The 25,812-nt window shown below is 28.7% G+C and overlaps 4 protein-coding genes across 5 annotated transcripts in view; 3 read left to right on the top strand and 1 right to left on the bottom strand.

Annotated features, from left to right (window-relative positions):
* The window catches only part of LOC113366746 (glycerophosphocholine phosphodiesterase GPCPD1-like), a 32,082-nt gene extending 18,493 nt beyond the window's left edge, over positions 1 to 13,589 (top strand). The window contains exons 3-10 of the mRNA XM_026608404.1: positions 6,242 to 6,514; positions 10,182 to 10,401; positions 11,576 to 11,850; positions 11,918 to 12,127; positions 12,213 to 12,349; positions 12,583 to 12,703; positions 12,771 to 12,917; positions 13,207 to 13,589. Coding sequence (XP_026464189.1) covers positions 6,242 to 6,514; positions 10,182 to 10,401; positions 11,576 to 11,850; positions 11,918 to 12,127; positions 12,213 to 12,349; positions 12,583 to 12,703; positions 12,771 to 12,917; positions 13,207 to 13,410 — 1,587 coding nt within the window. The 3' untranslated portion in view covers positions 13,411 to 13,589. The remainder of the gene's footprint in view (positions 1 to 6,241; positions 6,515 to 10,181; positions 10,402 to 11,575; positions 11,851 to 11,917; positions 12,128 to 12,212; positions 12,350 to 12,582; positions 12,704 to 12,770; positions 12,918 to 13,206) is intronic.
* A 3,467-nt stretch (positions 13,590 to 17,056) lies between these two features.
* On the top strand, positions 17,057 to 18,432 carry LOC113367948 (tRNA-splicing endonuclease subunit Sen34). The gene is made up of 5 exons (XM_026609517.1): positions 17,057 to 17,352; positions 17,411 to 17,668; positions 17,819 to 17,929; positions 17,991 to 18,125; positions 18,242 to 18,432. The coding sequence occupies exons 1-5, from the start codon at positions 17,217 to 17,219 to the stop codon at positions 18,427 to 18,429; spliced, it is 828 nt and encodes a 275-aa protein (XP_026465302.1). The 5' UTR covers positions 17,057 to 17,216; the 3' UTR covers positions 18,430 to 18,432.
* A 193-nt stretch (positions 18,433 to 18,625) lies between these two features.
* On the bottom strand, positions 18,626 to 21,012 carry LOC113366325 (WW domain-binding protein 2). Of its 2 annotated transcripts, XM_026607914.1 has the most exons (7): positions 20,790 to 21,010; positions 20,552 to 20,726; positions 20,207 to 20,366; positions 20,007 to 20,134; positions 19,679 to 19,889; positions 19,181 to 19,266; positions 18,626 to 19,090 (listed from the first exon to the last, which is right to left on the bottom strand). In XM_026607914.1, the coding sequence occupies exons 1-7, from the start codon at positions 20,843 to 20,845 to the stop codon at positions 19,043 to 19,045; spliced, it is 864 nt and encodes a 287-aa protein (XP_026463699.1). In that variant the 5' UTR covers positions 20,846 to 21,010; the 3' UTR covers positions 18,626 to 19,042. The 2 variants fall into 2 exon arrangements, with proteins under 2 accessions (XP_026463699.1, XP_026463700.1); XM_026607915.1 differs by lacking the exon at positions 18,626 to 19,090 and having other exon boundaries at positions 19,181 to 19,279; positions 20,790 to 21,012.
* Positions 21,013 to 21,252: 240 nt separating this feature from the next.
* LOC113367476 lies at positions 21,253 to 22,881 on the top strand. Its single transcript, XM_026609082.1, has 6 exons — positions 21,253 to 21,425; positions 21,507 to 21,655; positions 21,715 to 21,952; positions 22,022 to 22,180; positions 22,258 to 22,538; positions 22,626 to 22,881. The coding sequence occupies exons 1-6, from the start codon at positions 21,384 to 21,386 to the stop codon at positions 22,879 to 22,881; spliced, it is 1,125 nt and encodes a 374-aa protein (XP_026464867.1). The 5' UTR covers positions 21,253 to 21,383.
* The last annotated feature ends 2,931 nt before the right edge of the window (positions 22,882 to 25,812 follow it).

Here is a 25,812-nt window from a genome sequence, read left to right as displayed (position 1 = left end):
CCGCGGAGAATTATTCAATATCTATATAAGCACATATAATAATGTATGGATAATATATTAAATTACAGTGGCACCATCGTCTTACGAGCTTAATTCGTTCCGTAAATAAACTAGGATTTCAAATTGCTCGTATCTCGAAGAATTTTTTTCCATATACATAACTACATAGAAATGCCATTAACTCGTTCCAGCCGTGTTTTTTTCTATAATAATAATAAATGAAAATTTATTGTTAAGATCAAATACATATACTGCAAAAAACGAAGCAAATTACTAACGACTAAATTATCATTATACTTATTTTTGCGTTTAAGACAACTATCCAATGAGCATTGTTTTTTTTCTTCAACTTATTACAGGAATACCACGTTTAACGCGGGGGATACGTTCCATCAAAGCAGAGCGCAATGCGAAACAGCGCTAAACGAGGTTAAATCTCTACATAGAAATATTGGGGTTACGAGAAAATGGCTAGAAAATTGGTTTAAATTAAATTTAAACTAGTGGGGTGGGTGGCATCGTGCCTTAAGGCAAATTGCTGGAACTTCCCGTACCGTAACGAAATGTTCGAGGAATATTGAATGTTTTCAAATAGATTATTATAAATATTGTAACATTGTCTAATATTTATAAGAATTATATAAACTGAATTGCAGAGTTGAAATTATTTGTTTAAAGTATATTAGAACTATAGTCAGAATTAAAAATAAAATCTGAATTATTTTCGATATACAAAAAATTTAAAAAAAAAAAAAAAAAAAAAAAAAATGGTACAAATTTTTTTTTTCCAAAATCAATTATTTTGTTAAGACAAGCAGAAAGTTCTTTGAATCAATTGAATCGGACGCTTAGTTCTCTCAAAAACTGCCATTTTTTGTACATTTAGCTCTGTATCTCCGAAATGGCTGGGCCTGCCTTTGCGAAAAACTGATAACCCCTTCTCCCAATCATTATTAATTGAATGTTTTTTAGATCATTCAAATTGGATGCTCCGTTCTCTCAAAAACTCGATTTCTATTTTCTGCACTCTTTGCTCCTTATCTCCGTAACTGCTGGACCTGCCTTTGCCAAAAACTAATCAGCTCTTCTCCCTATTAATAGGAATCGAATGTTTTTTAAACCATTCAAATCGGTTGATCCGTACGCCCGAAAACGTGGGCGAAAATTTGTATCCATACATACATACACACACACACACACACACACACACACATCCATTTTTTCTGAGGTATGCCAAAATGTTCAGAAACCTTCAAAACGTCGAGAAATGTAAAAATTTTCAATTCCGATTTTCGGCCCATTACAATAACTTACCCTACGGGAAGTTAATAGTATGTTTTTTAATAAAAATAGAACAAAACATTTATTACTTTTGCTTTTCCGCTGAATCACTACTGTCAACAATTTTGTTTTCTTCTTGTTCAGTTCATTTCTTAAGCTTACCATTAGAAAGACTGCGCTGCTTCTTGAATTATTTCTTTGACATTTTCCTCATTTAATCTTCAAAACTTGGGTTGAAATAAAAGAGCGCTAAACCGAAACAGCGTTAAACGATACGACGTTAAATGGGGTATTACTGTATATTGCAAAATGACACATGTTTCGTCAAACAACTGTGATGGTCGACCAGATGCATCTTTTTCGGGGGGATTTTTATCCACAAACATTCCAACTTTGTCTTACAAAATAATGATACATTTAATATTAATAAGATTTAACTTTAAAATAATTTACTTTAAGTATTTGTATGATAGTTAAATTCGCCTTCACATACGAAAATCCTTGTTGCAATTGATATTAGATGAATCTGTTACATTCGCACCCCTTAGATGAACCTGTTTCATTTTGCTTGTATGACGAAGCAATAAATCCCTTCTTTGGCGGCTCCAATCTCCAATTTTGCTCGTATGACAAAGCAAACAAACCGCTTCTTTGACGGTTTATATCTCAAAACTTTCGTATGTCATGTCGCTCGTAAGGCGGGGTACCATTGTATACGTATAATTTCATTATTGATGCTCAGTCTGAAGTCACGTCCAACCTAATGGTGCTGATTTTAGACTCCTCTTACTACCTTTACTATATTTGACTTTCCAAGGAATTCTTTTCAAACTTCTGCTCCCAAAATATTCTGTGCAATATAGGACATATAGGCTGGGAGCAGAAGTTTGAAAAGTATTTCTTGTAAAGTCAAATATTAGTAATTGCTGTTAGAGGAGTCTAAAATCAGCACTAACAGGTAAATGAGGTATATACCTCAGATTTTGATTCTCTACATATAGTTTTCTTGTCTTAATCGTCGGTTCATATATATAAAACCATAAATACATACTAGGTATATAGTTTTTTAAATGTTGTTGCTGTTTTATATGAATAATTATAATAAATTATATATTATAAATCCGAGAAATATTTCATTGCAAGGGCTTTTCATTGTGTATAAGTGGAATATTTTGTTGCAAGAGTTTTGATGGTTCAAGTTTCTATGGGGAATATTTTGTTGCATATATTTTTATTATAACTGAAGAATATTTTCTTGCAAGAGTTTTTTAATGCATAAGTTGCTATTTATTATAAATTCAGAGTATATATTACTTAATTATAAATGTAAATGTAATTGTAAATTGTAAATGTCATAAAACAAGAAAAATAGAGATTATATATAATGGTGTGTTATGTTTCTCTATTTTTATTGTGGGTAAGAGGTCCTGGGTTTGATCGCTCTTTGAGGAGCCTGATGTCAAGTAGTCGTGACATCGGTTTAATATGTTATCAAGTAAAAATAGCCCTCTTTCAGACATTGCTGCATCATTAAAATATTCACCCTATTAAAGAAATTGTAATTATAAATTAAAGAACTGTTTCGGTTGCCATCTGTAAAATCGACGTAGTATTAGGTCAAACTAGCTTATAGGACTCTTTAATTGATTGCTATTCAAAACAATAAAAAATCTGTGGTTTTGTAACACACATACCTTACCTTCTTACATTGTTTGCCGATGTAAAATAGCATCAGTCTATATTTATAGTTAGGTAATTTTAGTTTTAGTATCCTTAATAAATTACATTTTTATTACGATGATTTGGCTTAACTAATACCGGTTTGAATACAAATCACATTTCTTATTACCACTCTAATTGGTTTCACGTTACACACTGGTAAAACCCCGACTGTTCCATTTTTTAATAATATTATAAATTTTGCAACAAATAATGTAAATCGTTTTATGTAACAAAGACACAAATTATAATTTACTCGGAACTTGGCCATAAACTGAGCATCTCGTCTTGAAAGATTGTCATGATTATACATAAAAATGCTGACATGATGCTGAGAAAACAAAGCAATAGTTGATTTTCTATTAACATAATTAAATAACGATTATAATATAAAACTAAAATAATTTCCATTAATTAGTAAAATCAAGATCTAAATGTAGTTTTATCAAGGATTAATGTTAACTAATAATAGATCAAGTGGTGATTTTCTTTCCAACTTTTCAGTAGTTTTTTTTTTAGGAAGGAGTTTGTTAAAAATTTTGATAGTTGTAAAGTTCGCCTCTGTATTTATATGTAGATATTATATTTAATTGTATAATTCATTATAGTCGAATAATATTGAATTAATTACAAATGTGATGTTGATATTTTCTATATAACAGAACTCTATACATATTGTGTTCCTGGAAATGTTATTTGCAAATAATTATTTTTGATGTATTGTTTACGAGGTTTATTGTACTCATTGTCTGGAATTGTATAAGCATTTCGATCGGATGTTAATACCGTTATTTATGCATTCAACGATTCTCAAGATGTATTAATTTGAAATTTATAGATTAAAATTAGTAGCAAATTATTTGTTTTTAATTTTAATAAAACATACGGTTCTCTATATTACATGGATAAATAATAATCGTCTGTTCACTTTTGAACAAAATCAGATACTAATTTAGTACTTTATTATTTTGTTAACATTTACATAATTCTACTAAAATTTACATAATACAGCCTCATTATAGATATTGTCTGAAAACATGGTGGATTATACGATAATTTTGTAGGATTGTCTAAAAACGTTGTAGATTTTCTAAAAATATTGTTTTTTTAAAAATATTGTATCTACTATTGATGCAAAAATATTGAAAAAATAGAAAATAAATATCTTAGCTTAGTTATCATAACGCCATTGTAAATTGTATAGATTTGGATTTGGATTTGGAGCTAGGAATAGTTGATTCAGATTGGAAATCAGAATCTTTTTTGTATCTGGTTGCAAACCATATGGAAAATATCATAATAAAATTAATATTCATGACTGTCAAAATCATATTCAAATATTCATGTGAAACAGATACCACGGGTTTTTACCATACCGAAAAGTTTTTGCAATTCGCATTTGGTGATGCCACTCACATTCCGGATAAAAGTCCAAACTAGATCATTAGATCGTAGTAGTTCTGCATTGTTTTGTTTAAGTATAGATATGCAATTGTTATCTTATCAAGGTCTCTTTTGATTTGTCTCATGTGGCAAAGTTCGAAAGAATTCTCTAGAAACTTGCATTTTCTGGCTTCCATGTGGAATTTACACTTGATGATCACTCATGATATGATTAATCATGGAATCATGAATGAAAAATTATATCTTATTGAGTTTCCTAGATTCAGCAAGTGCAAGTCTCTGCAGTATGCAAAATATCTGTCTAATCGTCAATCAAGACCTTTGATCTGAACCATATTCTTATGGCGATTTTTACAGATTTTGAGACTAAAAGAGCAATTTAATAATTTAGTAAAATTGGCGTTTACAATATCCAGCCTGCAATGAATTGTGTTGTTCTTGTTCTTTTATCTTTCAAGAGTAGTAAGATAAGTGATCAAGGTTATCTCACAATAAATCTGTTAAGTATTAAATAATGATTGTCATTCTCCTCATTATAATAATTTAATTTTAAATCGTATTTCCAAAAATATTATGTTGATGTACGTTTAGAATTCCTTTTTACTAAAATGTATCAAATGCAAATTCTTATTTTAAATTTTCAAAAATTTGAAATAGTGATTCCAAATATTAGTAACAACTACAAATATTTAATGTATAATGCAACAATTTTAATTCAAAAGAGTTCTTACATTTTTCTTTATTACTCATAGAGAATGTCGTATGAAATCATTTACAATTAAAGCTTGATTTATGGAAGTACAAAATAGGTGAATAAGGTTACCTTACAATAGATATTGGGCATTAAGGAAAAATTATTATAACTAGGAGTCTTGTTTCTTCTTACAATAATTGAATTTGAAACTATGGAACGATTCTACCGCATAACAGAAAAAAGTTATGGCAAGGCCATGTTACGCTCCAACTTCCATACATTATGCTACTGAATCATACTGAGTACAGTCAAAATATCATGTATTTGCTGTGCGTTCAGGCGTTTTACATATAAACTGCAACGTCATTCGTATGTTATGAAGCTGAGTCAGAAAGACCCTGTTATCTAAAATAGTTGTTTTGGCATTTGTGCGGTTTCTAGGTTCAGATTTCTATCTGACAACCTGAGAAATTCGCCTGACCGCACAACCACCAAATGGCCTTCGTGAATATTTAGTATGAAAAGTTCTTCATAACATGGCCTTGCCATAACATTTTTTTACTTTCTTTATATTTCTAATGATTCTAAAAAAATAAACTAGTGGGGTGCATGGTATCGCGTCTTAAAGCAAATTGCTGGAACTTTCCGTACCCTAATTAAAAATCTTGATAACGGAACACAAAAAAAAATACACAAAATGTGTACACATTATTAAAATCTCTATAAAATATCTGATAATTTGATGTACACATGTCCAATAAACATTTTTGACCGCCAAATGGCATTTTTTAACTTATTTTTATTGAGAGTCCGTAACCGCTCGACCTGCCTTTCCAAAAATTTAATCAGTTGTTCATCTTGTCAATACAAGCAAAATGTTTTTTGAATTACTAAAATCGGACGCTCCATTCTCTTAAAAACTAACGGAGTTACCGTTTTTGGCACTTTTTGCCCCGTATCTTCGGAACGGCTAGACCTGCCTTCGCCAAAAACTGATCAGCACGTCTCCTCATCAATACGAATCGAATATTTTTTGAATTATTCAAATCGGTTGATCGGTGTTCCCGAAATCGTCGACGAAAATTTGTATCCGAATATTCGTATCAGAAATAAAAAGTAAATATTCTATTTATTTTTTTCTAGGTAACTCCGGTTAATTTACGCTTCGGCACCGAGGGCCGCACCATGATGTCTGCCTTGGAGGAGTCCCTTACCGGTGACAGTCATGATGTCGTTGACCAGCCCGCCAATGTCATCACCAAAGTGGCCACTCTCAATCACGAAAACTTCAAATTCGAGGATCAGGAGCAATTCGGAAGGCCTTACAATAAAGACAACTGTATGATATTCCATATGGTCATACCGAATCCAGAATCGACAGCTTTCTTAGTCGATCTGTACACGTATAGTTCAAGAGTAAGTTCGCAAAAATGTCAAAATGCTTGTTTAGATTGACTTCTATTTATATGATCTGTGAATGTCAAAGTGTTTTTCAACCTTTCCTCATACTCAGTTCCATTTGCGCAAACTGAATATGGGTTGTTGTCGATAATGCACGTGTTTTTGAAATGTGTAATTGATCCAATAAATATTTTGAGTGCATATTAGTACCCATGTTACTAATTGAATATCAAACATATTTGAATGTTTAAGTTCATTTTCATTTATTCATATGAATTGTTGACGGCTGGTATTGTTTCATTCTATTTTAAACACTTCATAAACTATTTTATATCAGTATCTCTATATTTGATTAATTATATTGATTCACTACTTCAATAGTGGTGTTCCAGTTATTTGTAATGATATAACATTTATAAATGTTTACTTTTAACGGACAGGGTTATATAAATTATTTGTTAGTTTTTTATATTTTTGAGTGATGTTTTCTTCAACATGAAACTTTTTCAATATGATACTATTAAATACACATTATTATTAAACAATTTCTGAGCTCGTCAAGCAACTATTAAAAATATAATTAAGACATTGACTGCCCTGGGTGTCATCGATTACTGGCGACACATTAAATAATAAACGCACATAATTAAATAAATATGTATACAGACGATTTTTTAAACTATTATTATCACAATAGCTTGGCGAAATGAATTCATTATAGAACCCATGAACATAATTTTATTCTTGGAAAAAGAACCAACACCAATTTTCAATAGAATTTTTAGCTCTAGTTTTTTCTAACTTTGTAAAAGCAAATTATATATCGTTTTATATTTTATAATTTTTGAAAAGGCCTACGTAACATTACACTAATTTCTTTGGAGAATTAAATCGCAGCACTAAATAATGGGAATAATCATTTAATAACTGAACTGCAATTAATCGTTGAACATAATACAGTTGTACCCCGCCTTACGAGCGACTCGTCATACGAGATTTTCTTCTGATTCAGGCATTTTTTTTTAAATCAAGATTTGTACTACGATGTAACCTCAAAACTAATGACATTCCAATTTCCTTCTCGTATCCTTACGCATACAACGACAGATCTCTATTCACGACGACTAATCACAATCCACGCGCATACAAATGATTTCATCGAGAGCGAATGACAAACTGTTCGGGCGTAACCCTATTTCCGTTGCATTTGTACAGCTTTACTCCCTAGTCGCGCCTAAAGAAGTTTCACTTAAAAAAATGTATGATAATTTATTCATTTTGTATTTAGTAAATTTCTATATTTTTGCAAAATATGTATTTGGTATTATCAACGTTCCATTTATTTTATTATTAATAAGAACACTGTGCTGAAACGAATTAATGGAATTTTAATATTTATATAGAAAAAAAATGCTGCGACATACGAAAGATTCGACATGCGAGCGTGATTACGGAACGATTTAAGCTCGTAAGGCGGGGCTCCACTGTATCTTGTATTATGCATAAAAATAGAAATTTGTTAGGCAATCCACGTGTTAATAATTGATGATAAGCAAATAAATCAATAGATTAACTTATTAACGTTTTATACAATCACGTATATTACTTGTTTTTTCATTTTTATTGAAATTATGGTTTTGTTTAGTTTTCATTTTTCTTGAGAATTCATTAGTATTATACCGAAAGTTTCTTGTTAAGAAAGAAAATCAATTAAAAAGTACATATGAATGCTGTGATCTTGACATAGAATTCAGGGTTTTATATGCATTTAATAAATAAGTGAAATGGTGAGAGTGAATTAATTGAAATTACATAGGAAACTATTAAGATTTTCATGGTACTATTAAAAATATTATGGATATCAATGAACTTGAAAAACCGAATTTGAGAACGCCGAATTTGCTATATGTTTTTCTGAAACTGAAATAAGCTTATGTCAAGCAGTTAGTAAGCATTAGTCTGCTGACGTAACTCTTTGCTGACAATAGTACTTTTAAGACATATGATCGTATTTTGGGAATTTGTACGGGTTGGGAAACACTGACATATCAAATTACTAGTTATTACGGCATAAAAATATACCAACTGAGTGTTTGTAGTATTTGCAATTCCAATACATAATTTCGTATGCTGTGTCAGAAACAAATTAATTTTAAAGTTCTGAATTTCTTTTTTGGCAGGTTTTAACAGCCGATGAACGAGACGGCGCTTCAGAGTCGGAGAGCTTCGTTAAATTCAGTGTTGGTGCATTTCTTTAAATGGCATCAATAAAAATTTGTGTTAATATGAACTTTAGGTCCTCTTTCAGTGTGATTGTGTTCTATCAAGCATTCGATATTTTATTAATCATTTTTTAAGTCACAATCTTCACATCATGACCAGTTACTTATATTCGGATTGTTCGATTTCACGCATTTGATTTCAGATGGGATTTTTAAAAAAGTCATTATATAATTCTTCTATACACTGGTGTATATAGAAATAAATAATGTAGCAAAAGGTAAATTGAATAATCAGTGAAATAATAAATCACGCAAACTTTTTCCAAATTTAAATTCTGATTTATTTTGATCTGTTTGGTTTAAAAACTGTGGTACAAATTTGATTGAAGTCAGTTATGTTTTTGGCGCATATATCCAAACAGATTACATATAAGACATACGGCAAAACATATTGTCCAATAAATAAACATTTTTCATGTTCATAAAAGACTTAAGCAATATTTTTGGGCAATATTTGTGTTATAGCATCTAAAGAAAATGAAGTCCAATTCGTTTCATATATCACTTTTCATTGGTGTTTGCTTATGCATCCCAGTCTGCTCATGAAGTCTTCCTAATACGTTGGATTTTGTCAAGCATGATATAGTTACATCATTGATTCTTTAATTAAAAATTAATATAATTATTGACCATCATCACATGCATATAGTGATGTGCAATATGTCTCATAAAGATTTTTTTGTAAAATAATCTCATTCTATGGGATTGATTGGGCATTTTGAAATTGTTCAATAATCAAAGTTTTGCTGGAACTTTATTCATGGTTGCTATTTTTTTTTTGGATCAGCATATTCATTGGATTCAACTTGATAACTTTGCTAGAAAGTATTTAGATGAAGACTTTCATTGAATATTGTAATATTGTAAATTTTATTGTAATCAACACATTAAATTCATAATATTTGAGTAACATAATTTGTTGAGCTTAAAGTTTAATTTTTGTTAATACCATGTTGATTTTTTTCATTTTGCCAAGTATGCAATGGTGTGGAATTACAGTACATTCAGCTTTAAGGTCGATGTGAAACTAAAAACAAGCTTTACAGGTTAACATTTCTGATAGAACACATTGTACTTAACGATCTTTAGATACTAACAGTTTTACATGTTTTCTGTGCGGATGATAGCGGATCAATATATTATAAATAATTTTATTTATTGAATTAAAATATTTCAATCCTAATTGGCATATGTAAACATGCTCATCTTAAGCAACAAAAAACAGTTAAGTGCAAAAAATGATCGCAGAACCGTTCCGGTCAGAGAGATGACACAGCAAGTTTGACGCGCAAACTATTATTTGCGTAAATTTTTTATTACATATATTTTTCATTCGATATAAAAATTTTTGCCTCTCGTCAATGGTGCAAATGTTTTATAAATTGGTTTTCCCTGTATAGGCCAAGACCGGAGAACCTCCGCAGCATCTTGGATATCACTACATAATGCCCGGCCAGCTCAAAAATTCCATTGGAAACATAGAAGTGCCAATAACTTGCGCGATTAAAAACCGTCCAATTGGATTAATGTATATAGAGTATTTAGTTGTGAAACCTATGCAGAATTACAAATGCAATTTTGCTGTTTCCTATGCCAAGCATTGGACTTCTGCATGGACTGGTAAGTTAAACCATCATTAGTACTAGTATCATAAAAACTCTAGATTCTAGAGAAATTCTAGAGAAAATATATTTGTAGAGTAACTGAAGATTTTAATTTGAAAATACAATTGATAGTTTGCAATGTTATTTTTTAAGTAAAACTTCTTTAGGCGCGATTATCCGTGTAAATCCGTACAAATGCAACGGAAATAGCGTTACGCCCGAACTGTACGTCATTCGCTCTACATGAAATCATTTCAATACGGGTCGATTGTGATTAGTCGTCGTGTATGTGAATAGAGATCTGTCGTTGTATGCGTACCGGCATGAACGTTGTATGCGTACCGTTATCAACAAGGAAATCGGCATAGATAAATAAACATTTTAAAGTTTCATTGTAGTACAAATCTTGATTCAATGAAAAGTACCTGAATATTTTACCCTATTCCTTGAAAATAATAAAACAAATTAATCATTTGTGCCGTGTACTAAACGTAAGTTTTTTGATTAGAAATGATTTCTATGTTATTCGAAGTTTCTATAAACCTTTGAAGTTATTAAAAAGGAAAATATTTTTAAGGATAGACAAGTATTACAGCTGTTCAAAGAATGAGATTATATCGCCAGCGAAAAAGTAAGCCGTCAATGAATATATGTTAATTTTAATTACATGAAGTTCTTCAAACATAATTACATGATGAGTGAAGTTGCTAAAACAATATTTCTTTAGGCGTTGTTTTACATAATCCACTGTGGGAACAAATATTATAGAATGTATTAATCAGCAATTACTTCATTTTTCTTATAAAGGTCCAAGTCCTAAATGCTAATTACAATGACAAACCGATCATGTCATATTTGAAGTATGACTTTAATTACATTATTGTTTTTAAATATTATACATATTTTTAATGCTATTATAAATATATAATTTATCATTATATTAATGTGTATAATGGTTGACTCTAACAAATGTGTGCATCACGAGTGTTACCATATTACTATTACACATTATTTCAAATGGTTATATGATGTATTTATTTTTACTTAAATGCAATCTTGTTTAGTAGCAAATAAGTTTTACTTCAATCGCGTGTGAACCTTACGCGCACTCTTTTCTTTATTGTCTATGTTCAGATTTTAATCATTTCCTAGATGACTATTTTCCAATGCTTACTTATTTACTATTATAGGCCTAGATGTGGGTCACAGGGGTCTGGGAACCTCCTTCCGTGATAAGAATGGTGGATCCGTTCGAGAGAACACCATAGCCTCTATGAAATCTGCAGCAGCCCATGGAGCTGACATGGTCGAATTTGACGTCCAGCTCAGCAAGGATTACGTTCCAATCATTTACCATGACTTCCAAGTCTGCGTATCAATGAGAAAGAAAAAATATTATGAATATAGTGAAATGCTTGAACTACCTGTTAAAGAATTAACACTTGAGCAATTGCAAAAACTAAAAGTATATTTACAAAACTTTGCGCTATTACTTTGCACTTCATTCTTATCTATACCTTTCTTTAATTTAGGTTTATCATGTAGTCGAAGGAAGGGAAAATGAACAGAGGTTTTTCGATGAAGATTTAGAAGAACATCAACCTTTCCCACAATTATCTGAAGTCTTAAATGTTATTGACACAAATGTAGGTTTTAATGTAGAAATTAAATGGACAATGAGACTCAAAGATGGCTCGTATGAGCTGTATAATCCATTTGATATGAATATGTATGTAGATAAGGTAAGAAGCAATTTATATATGCAATTAATGATATTTATAGTAATCATCTGTAGTGATCTGAATTCTATTATTTTTTCAAATGTAGATTCTTGAAGTTGTTCTCAAAAATGCTGGTGAGAGGCGTATTGTGTTCTCATGCTTCCATCCCGATATTTGTACTATGATACGTTTGAAACAAAATTTGTATCCTGTGATGTTCCTTACACAAGGAATGAGTGAAAAGTGAGTCTCTATTTTTATATAATAAATATGAACAAATACTTCTAAGGTGATACATCAAATAGAAAGACTAGGTTTATAGAACAATATTTAATGTTCCAAACATATCGACATAAAATATTATATTTTATGTCATGATCATTGCACATAGTTAAGACTAATATTTATTACACTCGCATAAAATTATTATAGTTTGATAAATTATTATTATTTATCTAATGAATTTTTTATTACAGATATCCTCCTTATCATGATGTCCGCTGTATTAATATTGAAATGGCAGTTCAACATGCCGTTTGCCAAGATATTTTAGGAATAGTTGTTAATACTGAAGACTTATTACGTGATTCCTCTCAGGTACATTTCAATAAATGTTTCAAACCATAGTTTATGACACATGCTAATAATAAACATATTATTTTAGATAAGTTTAGCAACAGATGCCGGCTTAGTTATTTTTTGTTGGGGAGAAGAAAATAATAATAAGGAAACTATTCAATATTTGAAGAAACTTGGTCTTCATGCTGTTATATATGATATGCTTGATTTAAATATCAACAAAACTGTAAAGGTAAGCAGGAATTATATTATAGTAATATATAGTAATTGATTTAAATAATCACAAAACCGTGAAGGTAAGCAGGAATTATATTATAGCACAAACAAAGATTAAATTATTTAACAAGAAGTCATCACGCATTACATATGTGTAAATAAATACAAATTTATCATGTTTGTATCCATATATAATTTAAATTGCTAAAGGAAAGATCAAATAGATAGTAATGATATTTAAACATAGGCATTATTTTGCTTCTTTTTCTTTTTTTTTATAAATAAAATAAATTTTACATTTTTAGGAAAGTGTATTTTTACTTGAAACGAAAGAATCTAAGACTAGTGATGAATTATTAACTATAAGTATGGAACAAAATGATAGTATTATTCAAAGAGAAGCTGAACCAATCCCCAAAATGTTGGACTTAACCGAAGCTCGAACATTACTGGATAATGTTTCTACAGCTACTTCACTTGTATCTATTTCTAGTATAAATCAACAGTGATAAGTGTATTTAATTCTTACACTTTCACTTAGTGATAAATTGCTTGTAATTCCATTTATTGTTTTTATATCAAAATGTTAGTGAATTTTAGTAACTTTTATTTATATACATAATAAACTTTTAAATTATTCTTTCTATACAAAGATGCATATTAGTGCCTAATTCAGTATAAAATGTATTGTGACAACAAATATTATGTGATGATTAAATCTATGATATATAACTTTTTTATAAGTAACGTATATAGAAATTTATTACGTGCTTTATACATGCAAAATTCAAGTATTATGCAACATTTAAATCTTCCATCATTAGAATATTTATATCTTACATTTTATCTTATTGGTCAAATAAAATATTTGGTTAGAATAAAAACTGTTTTTTATTTAATTCTATTTAATATATTTTAATTGGCCAAAATGAATATATATGGATAAAAATAATTCGAAATTGAAATAATTAACTTTAAATAATACTTAATAACATTAAATAGAATAACTAGACATTGTACTACCTACAAATCAAAGTGTTCACAAATTATGTTTTAAAATATGTTGAGCTGTAGATGTTTACCATTATATTCAAAAAAATTGTGAATTCATTTCCCTATTTCTTCGTTTTATCTTTGCATGGATATCATCTATAATCTTACTGCGTATATATGCAATATGTCATAGTATTATTTGCCAAAACAAAATATTATTTAATTCAAATATAACATTTGGATTTTATATTATTTGTTTTGAAATTTCATGCATTTTTCTAACAGTGAGTTTATTCGAATTGCAAAACTAAAAAATTAATCGCCGACATTTTGAAAAATAACGAACGAACTTCACGTGGCTCGAATTTTCGCTTGTTTTTTTTTCAAGTTTTCAGTAATAAAAAAAAACAAAAGACATCTAAAATTAAATTTCGAAAAATATAAAAAATATCTAATACAAAATTTCGTAATTTTTTCAATTCAATTCACGCATAAAGTTGTAAGGAAAAACGAAAAGGTAAGAAACGTTCAACGGACATGAATTTTTGTTTCCTACTGTTTTTACGGGACATTTTGACTACACACTCGGACAGTATTATTTTTACTTGCGTTTTTGGGACCCGCGTTATTCAAAAATGAAATACAAATTATTTGATTCTTTAGAAAACGTTAAAACTTAATTTGTGAACATATTTTATCTTTTTTTTTAATTTTTCTGGTTGGATTTTGCGACATGTATCTAATTTTTGACATTACATTGACTTTTTATTGGTACTTTTACTTTGGACGCATATCCTGATTGTTCAGCGCCTAATCATCTTATGCGCTGAACGAGATATGGTGGAACCAGAAAAATAAATGACTAACGGTCTTTAGAAATCTGATTGACGTGTGACAAATTTGACTTGACATTAGTGATTGTTGAATTGAAAATTTTGACAATGGCGAAAAAGTGTTGTGTTCCTGAATGTTTTTCCTATCTGCATACGCACATTCTAGTGCATCGTTTTCCTACAAATATAGAGCGAGCAGAATTGTGGAGGCAGTTGGTGGATAATCCTCAACTTGAGACTTATCCTGTTGAAGAACTAAATAAGAGGTATTCGATCTGCACGAACCATTTCCGCATGGACGACTACAAATCCTTCACGCGAAAATTGAAGAACGGGGCTGTGCCGACATTGAATTTGCCGAACTTTAACGAAGATAAAGCAAGTTTGATCGCTAAAAGTTTGACGTTGCCATCTTGTTCTGGTGTGAAACGTAATCGGAATCGATTATTATCTGACGAATCATGTCCGACGACCAGCAGCACGGTGTCATCCGAGTCTGGTATATCATCCCCAAGTAATTTGTCTACTGACTTTGAGGACATTCCTCAAATGAAGAAGATTACCAGGTCATTTAAAAAGGCGAAGAACTGCTCTAGAGCTTATCATAAGTATTTATATATTATGGATCGAAGTTCTTCAGACAATAGCGATTGCGAGTGCGAGGCCATGAATCGCCGAAGCGAGAGCTGCTCTCCTGCACATGTAACTAAAAAAAATTCTAATACAACTAATAAATAAGTAAATTAAATAGATTATGTGTTGTGTTATGTGTTATGTGTAATTTGTGTATATATGTCCTTTTCCTTAACTAATCTAGTTTGGTTGAATTGTTGACAATAGTGTTTGTTCAAAACCCAGTGGTTTTATAGTTTTGTAATTTTATATTCTAACCAAAATAAAAAGATAAAAACTGGAAAATATCGTTATTTGACATCTTAACAAAGGTTTTTTGAAAGGATTTTTCATTTTTCATGCCGAAGTTTTTCATTTTAGGCTTTATGGATTATGGTTAAACAACTCGAACAGATGGACATGAGTTTAGTCAACATAGATAATATAGTAACAAGATTAACCTGTTGTCGACATCTTATTTTTTTGTGCAAAATTCGTGACATAAATAAAAAAAAATTGAAAAAAGTGCAAGTGCAATAGGAAATGAGGTGATGCTGTTATACAAAATTATAAAAGGTAATTATGGTAATTAGAAGATATTCAATTAACACAAACTATGGTATAGAGAATTATATGTAGTATTTGGTAAAATATTATTCAATTGAAAGGACGATGATTAAATTCACACGCCATTTTGATGTGATATGAATTAAATTCACGCCATTTTGATGTCATATGGATGAATTGATGCAAATGGACTAAAATATTTTTGAAAATTGAAACTTTTTTCTATAGTTACAAAATTAATTTTTCGATTTATCAATAAATGGAATAAATAAATACTGATAAATTTATTTATTTTGATAATACTATACACTATATTTATATAATTATATGGAGTTAATTTAGAGTTTAGAAATATTTAAGACTTAGAACATCTACTCTTGAAAGAAAAATGTGTATGTTTGATTTGAGTGAAAAATCATGGATATATATCCATGACTTTGCAAATATGAATAATTAAAAATTTAATTTTTTTGACGCCTTTTGCTCAATATATTTTGCTTTATAAAGTATGCTTACAAATTATTGCATGAATTTAAATAACAAAACTATAGTTTTAGTTGTATTTTTAAATCAGTTCAATCTTCGAATTTTTATTCAAATACACCGCAGCCAAAACATAGTAATATTTGATGCCTAGACAATATTAGAATACCCCGTAATTTGATGTTTGATAACTAAAGGTTTATAAATTATATAATAGTACTTTAAAATATTTTTCATTATATATATATATATATATATATATAAAGAGTTTATATAAAAATAAAGAGTTTAATGATATTATGTGAACAAAATATAGGATATATCCTACATTTTGTTCACATAAACTTATATGTTTCATACATATATCAGCAATTTCATCAAATTAAATGAGAGTTGTATTAATTTCTTTTATATATTGAATAAAATTACGCGCGTTTTAATATTAGTTAAATGACGTCTGAATATTTTAACATAAGCAAAAATATAAAAATATAAATTCAAAAATCATCCGGTGATTTGCACAATATTGGCAGCATTGACAGTTAGTTCGTTGTTTGAATGGTAACTTCATACCTGACAGTTGTTTTTATGAAATGTCAAATAAACCGCTCTCCAGTAAGGTGCCTGAGCAGTATAATGGTATAATATATTAATTATATGTTATATTATAATATAGTATACAAGTTTTCCTTTCTTTGCATTAAAAAAAGCATTTTCTTCTGAAGCAAAATCTATATATATAAAATTATATTATTTCTGCCAATTTCTGCGATCGACTGAGAGTTTACTTTTTGTTTTCACATATTCCTTTATTGAATTTTGGTGCAATGAAATTATATTTTAACGATGGAGTGGCTTATGTTTGGAATTCGCGAGATTGGCTAAAATTACGGCAAGAATATCGAATTGTTGGTAATTTAAGAGGTACAGTTGCTTCATCACCGAGACAAGAGTCAATATTAGGTAAGTCTTCCATTTGTCCATAATGACAGCATATTTTAATTTGACTATTAATTTCTAGGCTTACCTCTAGCTCTATTACCTGAAGAAGTATTGTTACTTGTCAATAAGGGTATAGCTAGATTAATTAGACGTAAAGGTTTAGATATTGCTCCAAGTGAAAGTGAACAGCATGCATTTCAAGAACTTAATGAAAAGTTATATCAAGAACAAGTTACACTCTTAAAACAATTACGTGAAAATGAAATTAAATCAACTGTTGACAAGATTGTCGAAGGAAAAAGAAAAAAGCAATTAGCTGATAGGGATGATGGAAATGGTATTAATAAACATTATTATATTTAAATATAATCAGATTACTTTATGCTGCATATAAATACTTAAATTACAAATTATATAATGCAAATTTTATTTTCAATTTGACTTAATCCTAATACATTTAGTATTACTAAAATAGTACATATTTTAGAGCAGCATTTAAGTAAAGATGATTTAATACAAGCAGAAATTAGTAAAATAGTACCTGCACAAAGGCAACATACATTGGTTGAAATATTCTCAGAGCACCCTTTGGAAACAGGTTACATAATGATTTATAATCCGTTGTGTAAGGAGTTGGTATAAATTGAACTATTTGTTAGATGAGGAGGATATTCCAGTTGAAAAACTTCAAAATTATTCTGTGTTGAAAGCAAAAATATATGAAGATTTATGGCATAAAGGATACTACATAACGGATGGAGAAAAATTTGGAGGAGATTTTCTTTTATATCCTGGTAATTTTATAACTTGCACAATTGTAGTTTATAAATTTATCATCTTAACATTTATGATGTTAATATATATGATCTGATTTCAATATATATTATAATTATACTTATATGATTTTTAGGTGATCCTGTGCTGTTTCATGCCTCACATATAGTTTCAGTGGTTTCTTCTTTAAATGTTCAACATAGTATGGCAGATATAGTTATTAATGGAAGATTAGCAGTTAGTGTAAAAAAAGTTGCAGTGTACGCATCACAAGATATCGATGGCACAATTAAGTATCAAACATTAAGTTGGAAAGGATTATAATACCTGATGTTTAGAAATGATTTAAGGTAATTAGTTTTGGTGCTAAAATGAAAACAATTTGTAGAATCATAAAATAAGTACAAATTTATATTGCATAATATAATATATATTTATATATTTTATAGATACATAGTTTTGAAACAATAATATACATAAAATACTGAATAAGAATACAAATGAATTTTTATCTACTCTTCCAATTTAAAATATATATATTTAAAACATTTTTTTCTATAAAATTATATAAGCATATTGTATTGGAGCTTTTTGTGATACATGAAATAACAAAATTTTGAACTATTTATTGTCACTGAGTTTTTTGCGTCGCTAAACATTAAAAATTAAAACTTTAGTTCATTCGCAAGACATTTGACTTAATTATATATCCCTCAAAGAAATTTCCAATCATATTTAAAATCACAGTAATGAAGTCCAGCCCCAATTTAAATAAATTATTTCTCTAATAGGAATGATTTTTAGTCAAATGATGATCATGCACATTTATATATTTTATATATTATATTTAATATCTAGCAGTTCTAATATGTGATCTCAAAAAGGCATATGCAGTGTGACAAAGTTACAACAGTAGCATTATTTTCTTTGGATTATTTTAATCATCTTTTTTCTTAGTAGCGTTCTGGTAGCTTGGAGGCTGCTCCTAATGCACATATAAAATTTTTGCATAAATTTTGTTTGGTTGTATATTATAGGTATTAAAATTACTATTACATAATTAACTTTTACTCACATAATATGATGGTGGAGGAACATAAGCCGTTTGGGGTTGATTAGGATCATAATAAGCACTCTGAGCTGCCTCTGCTGCTTTAGAATCTAAATTTTTAAACTATTAATAATATAAATTTGGAGTGTACAAACATTAATCAAATTGATGTTAAAGAAATAATATTAACAACCTTGTTAAAGCCAAAGGAATCAGATTTATAAGTTTAAGAAAAATTTATAAGAAAAAAATGACACAAAGTCAAGATGGTAAGTTCTTCTATTTTATTATTTCCTCAAAATGTACTATGTATATTATTCTTGCAATTTTTGTGGCACATATTTAAATTGTAAATAATTATTGCATACTTGTTAAAGAGTTCTAATATTCTAAAATGATTCTAATATGAATTGCAAAAAATAATGATTAATTTAAATTTTATAAGAAATTCTTTTCCACATAATTATAGGATTACGATCAAACATGTTGGGACTTTATTTTATATATTTGCTGGTAACATACTTGCAGGAGCTGTAGGATTGCTCCATCCTTGCGCACCATTCGGTGTGGGATAATTTGCTGGATTTCCATACTGATTCAGCTGAGGATACATTGGTGGTGCTCCAGGAGCACTAGGTCCTTGATTGTAGCCTCCATTAGGGACTAGTCCAGGATATGGAGGCGGGTTGTCACTCATGAATACTGAATTTGGTGGTGGTGCATTTGGGAATTGCTGTCACCATAGAAGTTTATTATAATTATTTTTCACAAAATATTCTTCAATACTAAACTATAAATTTTGTATACATTTTTTAGATATAAATGAGTATGCATTATTCTATTTACTCACATCAGTTGGGGGCATCCATCCATAATAACCTTGAGGAGATGGTTGATATGCTGGTGGAGGAGCTGCATACCAGGGTCCGGTAGGTGGAGTATATGGTGGTGGGGCGGTATTTTGAGCATTGCGAGTTGCTGAATAAAAAATAATTTTATTTAAAAATTGCTGTTAATAGGATAATGCATTGGATAATAGTTTGAGCATACCTAATTGTGCTGCACGTAACATTGCTTGCCCAAATTCAATACACCCACCAGATTTAAATTGAAGCTTAAATGCTGCTGTGCCAGTAAAATTGCCATTTGGCTGTGCGGTAACCTTTCCTTTTAAATAATTTGCTCCAAACATAGGCTGCTCAAGCTCAACCTATGATAATAACACAAACCATATGTTTACTATATTATTACTTGTTCATGAATTTTTTTACTCGGGTATTAGACTTAACTTATCTTAATGCAAGTAAAAAAAAGAGAACCATTAATAATTAACAATGGTATTTGTTAATTTACAATATTGCTGTTGTGTCAATAATTTTAGTTATATTACTTTACCTGAGACAAGGTGATAAATGGAAAACTAAATGACTGCAATCGATCATTAGATGATTTATTATTAAAAATCATCCGATGAGTGGTTAGATATAAACGGCCAACTTTCTTTCCCAAAAATTCAGCACCAGGTTGTCCGTCAAACTGAAGAGTGACACTATCACTGAAGATGAGAATACTGAAGAAAAATATTAGTCATTAATTGCACAATAGTATGATTATTTGATTTGTTGCTGCTTACTATTCTCCAGTATGTATCAATACGCCATCATTGGCGTGTGCAGTATTGAGAGACATTATTCAGCTCACTTATGTACAGTTAATTCAAATAGAAATCGCAAAAGCAAACAAATAGTAACAAATTCAACTAACAGAATTTTATAACTACGGAATATGAGCTAGAAAAATCACTTGTATGCTATTAAGTAATGACAGTCACTATGCAATCAAGTAATCAAATATGACTCATAAGTGACAAATATTAATTGGTTTAAAACGACAGATAAATAAATAAAAAATTTGACGTCAAGGACACTCAAGAATAAGAATATTTCTCGAAAGCCATAGAGGAATCATATGTTTGAAAAGCGGGATGGGAACAAATGATCAGAAATAACTTCTACAAACTACCAACATACCGACATTTGTTCGGAGATGCTACCAACTCTATGTTTTTGATATATTGCGTAAATGAGGTTTGTTTATTGAAAATTGACATCTGATTTTTTAAGGTTAATTTTCTTTTCAAAGTCCATAATTAAAAATAAATGGAAACGATTTATATTTATAAGTATTTTTAACAAATGGTCTCAAGTTAGACCACGTATCATAAAAGATGATTCAATCATATACAAATTGTTTCATCAGAACAAGCAAGGTTAGAATTTTGTTCAATACAAGTAAAATCTAATCAATTTTTTAAACTTTATTATTAATTTAAGTGTATGATATATTATAGCTGTTATGGCAAATTCAAATTAAAAATACCAGAGCACTCTGTACTCTTCCTTCAAGTAGTCAGCACAATACGCTCAGTGGTTACAGCGATACCGATCAAAATTATATATTGAATATTTTAAATGAGAAGTCCATTGATGATTTATCACGGTAATTAAATTATACATGTTAATAAATTGGCTTAGTTACTATCATTTTTTATATTACAGATATTCTATCACTAAAGTTAGACTCAAAAAGTTAGAGCAATACCGTAACAGAAAAGGAAAGTTTAATAATCTTGAAACGCCATTGGAAGTAGATGGTTTTGGAATAAAAGTACTAGATAAGTTTTATAAGAGTGTATTAGATGAGAGAGACAATAAAAAACCAACTGAAAAAGTTGTGAAAGGCAAAAAAAGAAATTTGGGTTTTCTTACACCACCTCTTGATGAAAATATTCGAAAAGTATTATTTCTATTATTTAAATAATTATAAGTCTTTATATTTGTATATGTATTATTTTGTTTTTTGTAGAAAGTTTCAAATATTGTATCAATTCATGTGAGTTTGAATGCTGTTAGTTGGTCTGTTATAAATATTTTAGCTGATTCATTTATTACTGTTAAAAGTTGTAATCTTTATGATTACAAGCAAGAAAATAAACGAACGGGCTTCAGTCAACTTTTACAATTGGTATTTGATATATGCTCATGCTATATATATATATCACTAAATTATTTTAATTGTAATTCATTTATTTATTCCATTAGGCCTTAAGTATTGCACGATTAATTCCTGAAGGAGACATTTATATTTTTGAAGCACTGCAAAATAATGTGAATCCTACCACCGCCAGTACAAATTATGTTAGGAATGATCGAATCCAGCTAATATCTATGCTAAGTGCAATTTTAGCAAATAGAAAACAAATGGAGCAAAATATTAATCATAATCAAAATATACAAGAGAATACAGATAGTTTATTATATAACTTTGTTGAAGAAAGTACGAATCACAGTGTTTACTTCATGCGAAATATGCTGGTAGCCAGGTGATATTTTATATGCATACAACTTAATATTACACAACCATGAAATGTAGTGGATAAAAGTATTGAGATCAATCTTTTTTTCAACAGGTTTTATAAGACTATCATTGGCAGTGAAAGTATTTCAACTGAGCCCATTATATTAAAAATTTTTGAAAATTCAACCAAAGGTTTGCCTAATTCTTTAGAACCAAGAGTAATACAACATGTAATTGATTTTTACCATACATTGAATCCAATTCATAAAGAAATTTTTCGTCAAGCTGTGCTAATTGGTTTAACATGTGCTAAAGTTTGTGTAGTAGCTGATGAAATTAGTATTAGCAAAGTATACAGCCGGCAATAAAAAGTACTCATTATGGGTAATAAACATTTGTATGTATTTAATATCTTAAACAAAGTAGACATGTTAAAAGTAATAATTCTTTTATTATTTTTCTTATACATAAAATAAAGTTTTTTATAGAAAGTGAATATAATCAAAAGATATTAGTTTGAGAACATTTTCAAATCTAATTTGAAATCCATCATTTCTAATTTATCAATCTTTATTTTTGAAAAATACTTTTCTGATACACACACACACAAATTTTGGGCGTGTATTATAAACTTTTGGAGGTGTTAATCTATGTTTATGAAGAAACGCCTTATGAAGTTTTTTATATTTTGGAGTGTTTTTGAACCTTTTAAAAACCTACACACAATTTACCTGCAGCAACTTGATGAATAATGTCAATTTATTAATTCGTAACTATGAGCATTTATTTCTTCGATTTTGGTAAGATACTTCCAATTGATAGCTACGATATAACAGTTAAAATATATATATATATATATATATATATATATATAGATAGATAAAACCATAATTATTTCTATTTTAAAATGGTTTACAACATTATAGTAGATATGATAGTTCCAATATAGCTTAGGAGAATAAATTACATATAGTAGTAAAAAGTGCCACCTCAAGATAAGATTACAAAAAGTAATTAAAGAAAGGAGCAAAGGACGAGGAGTTAAAAGAAAAATTATTAATAAAGACATGGAAAACGGATTTTATAATACGATAAGGTAATTAAGTAATCACAAATAAAATTACAATTGTTTCATAAGAGATCATTTTTATGCATATAACATATATGCATAAATACATATTTTTAAGTGTTAAATATATATATATATATATATATATATATATATTAAGTATGCATTATGATTCTCTATTTTATCTGGGAATTACGTTCTATCAATAAACAAGAGCTAAATGGGGCTTGGATAGAAAACGGCAGATGGGTAGAAAATTGTCTGTGTATTAAAGTAAATAACAGACATTAATTTTATATATATTTAATAAATAATATAAAGGAATATACTTATAAAAATAATGAAAACTTGAATTTTGTCAGATCTTCAGTCTATTCCGTGTTTCCAATTTTTTGCCTTTTTATCATAATGGTATCTAACTTAATTTGCATTTTTTTCTGTGTTCTTCTAAAAGTTGTTGACTGAATATAACCTCCTGCAAAATTTTAATAATTTAAAAAAAATTGTTTTTATAATATCAGTCATAGTGGTCAAAGGTTTATTTGCATATACCATTGAAATTTATATTTACTACTCATCTAAGTTACTACACCCAATTTCACTAACTTATTAACTTTGAAAATTTGATATATTATTTTTGCTAGATTGGAGAAATATAAATTGTGCCAGTGGAGAGGTGTATATTATAAATAGTAATAATTAATGTGTAAAACATTTTGTTTGGTTTTGAATGCTATAAACTCAAAAAAATTTTTGTACATGTGCAAAGCATATGATATTGCGTCATTGGACTAAAAGAAACGCGCCTTATTACCCGATAAAAGTATTTTTATTTCGGAAATAAATATTCGGAACCCTCAGCGAACGGATTATTTCTAGTTTTGTATTTCAATAATCAATAAGTCATGAAACAGAATCGTTCGAGCGATTTTATTCATTCATTACACATTTGTTTCACAGTTCCAGATCAGTGAATGGCATGATTCACTTTATTGACTATTTGGACCACAAATAAATGACAATAACGTTATATGTATATATTTTTTGGTTTATAAAAATAATATATCAATAACAACTAGTTAACGTAAAAAATCTTCATCAAAGTGTTTTGTTTAATTTCCCAATATATAAATTGCAGTTTGTCTTATATTAGACATTAAGCAATTAGATTGATACATTTAACTAGAATGGACTTTATAAAGCAACCCTTTAGTAGACCTTATATGAATATTCGCGAAGGTATTCATATAATTATTAAAATCCATAAATGGAAAAAATCCTGTATTAATTTCTTTATAGTTTAATGTTTAAATCAAATTAATTGCAAGATTGAATATATATCATATAAATCAGTAGCATAAGGATTTATTAATTACATATATTATAATTGATACAGAATTTACATTATTACATACACATTATTATACACACACAGATAAATATATATATATATATATATATATATATATATACAGATGCAGTGTTCGTAAAAACAAGAACAATGTTTATAATTTTCTTTCAAGGGTTTTTGCTCATTTCCTATAAACTGCGTCGTTGCTGATCTAATTAATTTGCATTCAAAGATTAAACATTTTGCAGGTTTGCTTATTTTTAGAGAGCAGCAAAGTTAAATAAAATTTATTTGTGAGTGTTTCTGATCAGTTTTTAATAAGATAACAAATCTATCGTATACAATGTAAATGATGAATTATTTCAAACGTCTTTCCTCCTTTTCTATGAAATCAAAATATAATTAATTATTAAATAAAATTAGCGTATTATTTAAATCAGCTTTTCCAAAGATTTCTATCAACAAATTTTAAAAATATTTTTATTTATTCATTTTATTAGATCAGCTTTTGCACAATTTTCTATAGTCAAAGATTTCCATGAATACATTTTCAAAATATTTTTTATGACAAAGTTTTTATCTACGATATAATGTTTAATTTAACAAATTTATCAATTTCTCTGTTAAATGATTTATCATGTAATTTGTTTCAACCTAATGTATCGTTAATGCATTTTCTTCAAAGCGAATAACGATTTGAAAAATATAACTAATTTATTTTTCTCAGTCCAGTTAATTCTTTTAAGAATTTTGTAGTATTAGAAGTATTATTTTATTGATTCATTCTCAACAGAAATTGGATTCGAAGACTTTATCATCTTTATTGAGTGAATGCATAATTAATCCTAATATTAGAAGTTGATATTAAGAAAAAAAAGG

Source organism: Ctenocephalides felis, unplaced genomic scaffold (genome assembly GCF_003426905.1).
Source record: "Ctenocephalides felis isolate EL2017-DRISC unplaced genomic scaffold, ASM342690v1 CF-g0.4_SCAFFOLD_01170, whole genome shotgun sequence".
Lineage (NCBI taxonomy): Eukaryota > Metazoa > Arthropoda > Insecta > Siphonaptera > Pulicidae > Ctenocephalides > Ctenocephalides felis.
Note: the sequence above shows the minus strand (reverse complement) of the source record. Positions and strands in the feature narration are given on the sequence as shown.

Bases quoted from the DNA above. Each gene is read 5' to 3' on its own strand.
- LOC113367948 (XM_026609517.1), top strand. From the start codon at position 17,217: ATGAAATTATATTTTAACGATGGAGTGGCTTATGTTTGGAATTCGCGA. The intron at 17,930-17,990 runs GTTACATAATGA...ACTATTTGTTAG, and splicing joins AGAGCACCCTTTGGAAACAG to ATGAGGAGGATATTCCAGTT. The intron at 18,126-18,241 runs GTAATTTTATAA...TATGATTTTTAG, and splicing joins AGATTTTCTTTTATATCCTG to GTGATCCTGTGCTGTTTCAT.
- LOC113366325 (XM_026607914.1), bottom strand. From the start codon at position 20,845: ATGTCTCTCAATACTGCACACGCCAATGATGGCGTATTGATACATACT. The intron at 20,367-20,551 runs GTAAAGTAATAT...TTATTATCATAG, and splicing joins CATTTATCACCTTGTCTCAG to GTTGAGCTTGAGCAGCCTAT. The intron at 19,890-20,006 runs GTGAGTAAATAG...CTATGGTGACAG, and splicing joins GATGGATGCCCCCAACTGAT to CAATTCCCAAATGCACCACC.
- LOC113367476 (XM_026609082.1), top strand. From the start codon at position 21,384: ATGATTCAATCATATACAAATTGTTTCATCAGAACAAGCAAG. The intron at 21,426-21,506 runs GTTAGAATTTTG...GATATATTATAG, and splicing joins GTTTCATCAGAACAAGCAAG to CTGTTATGGCAAATTCAAAT. The intron at 22,181-22,257 runs GTATTTGATATA...TTATTCCATTAG, and splicing joins TCAGTCAACTTTTACAATTG to GCCTTAAGTATTGCACGATT.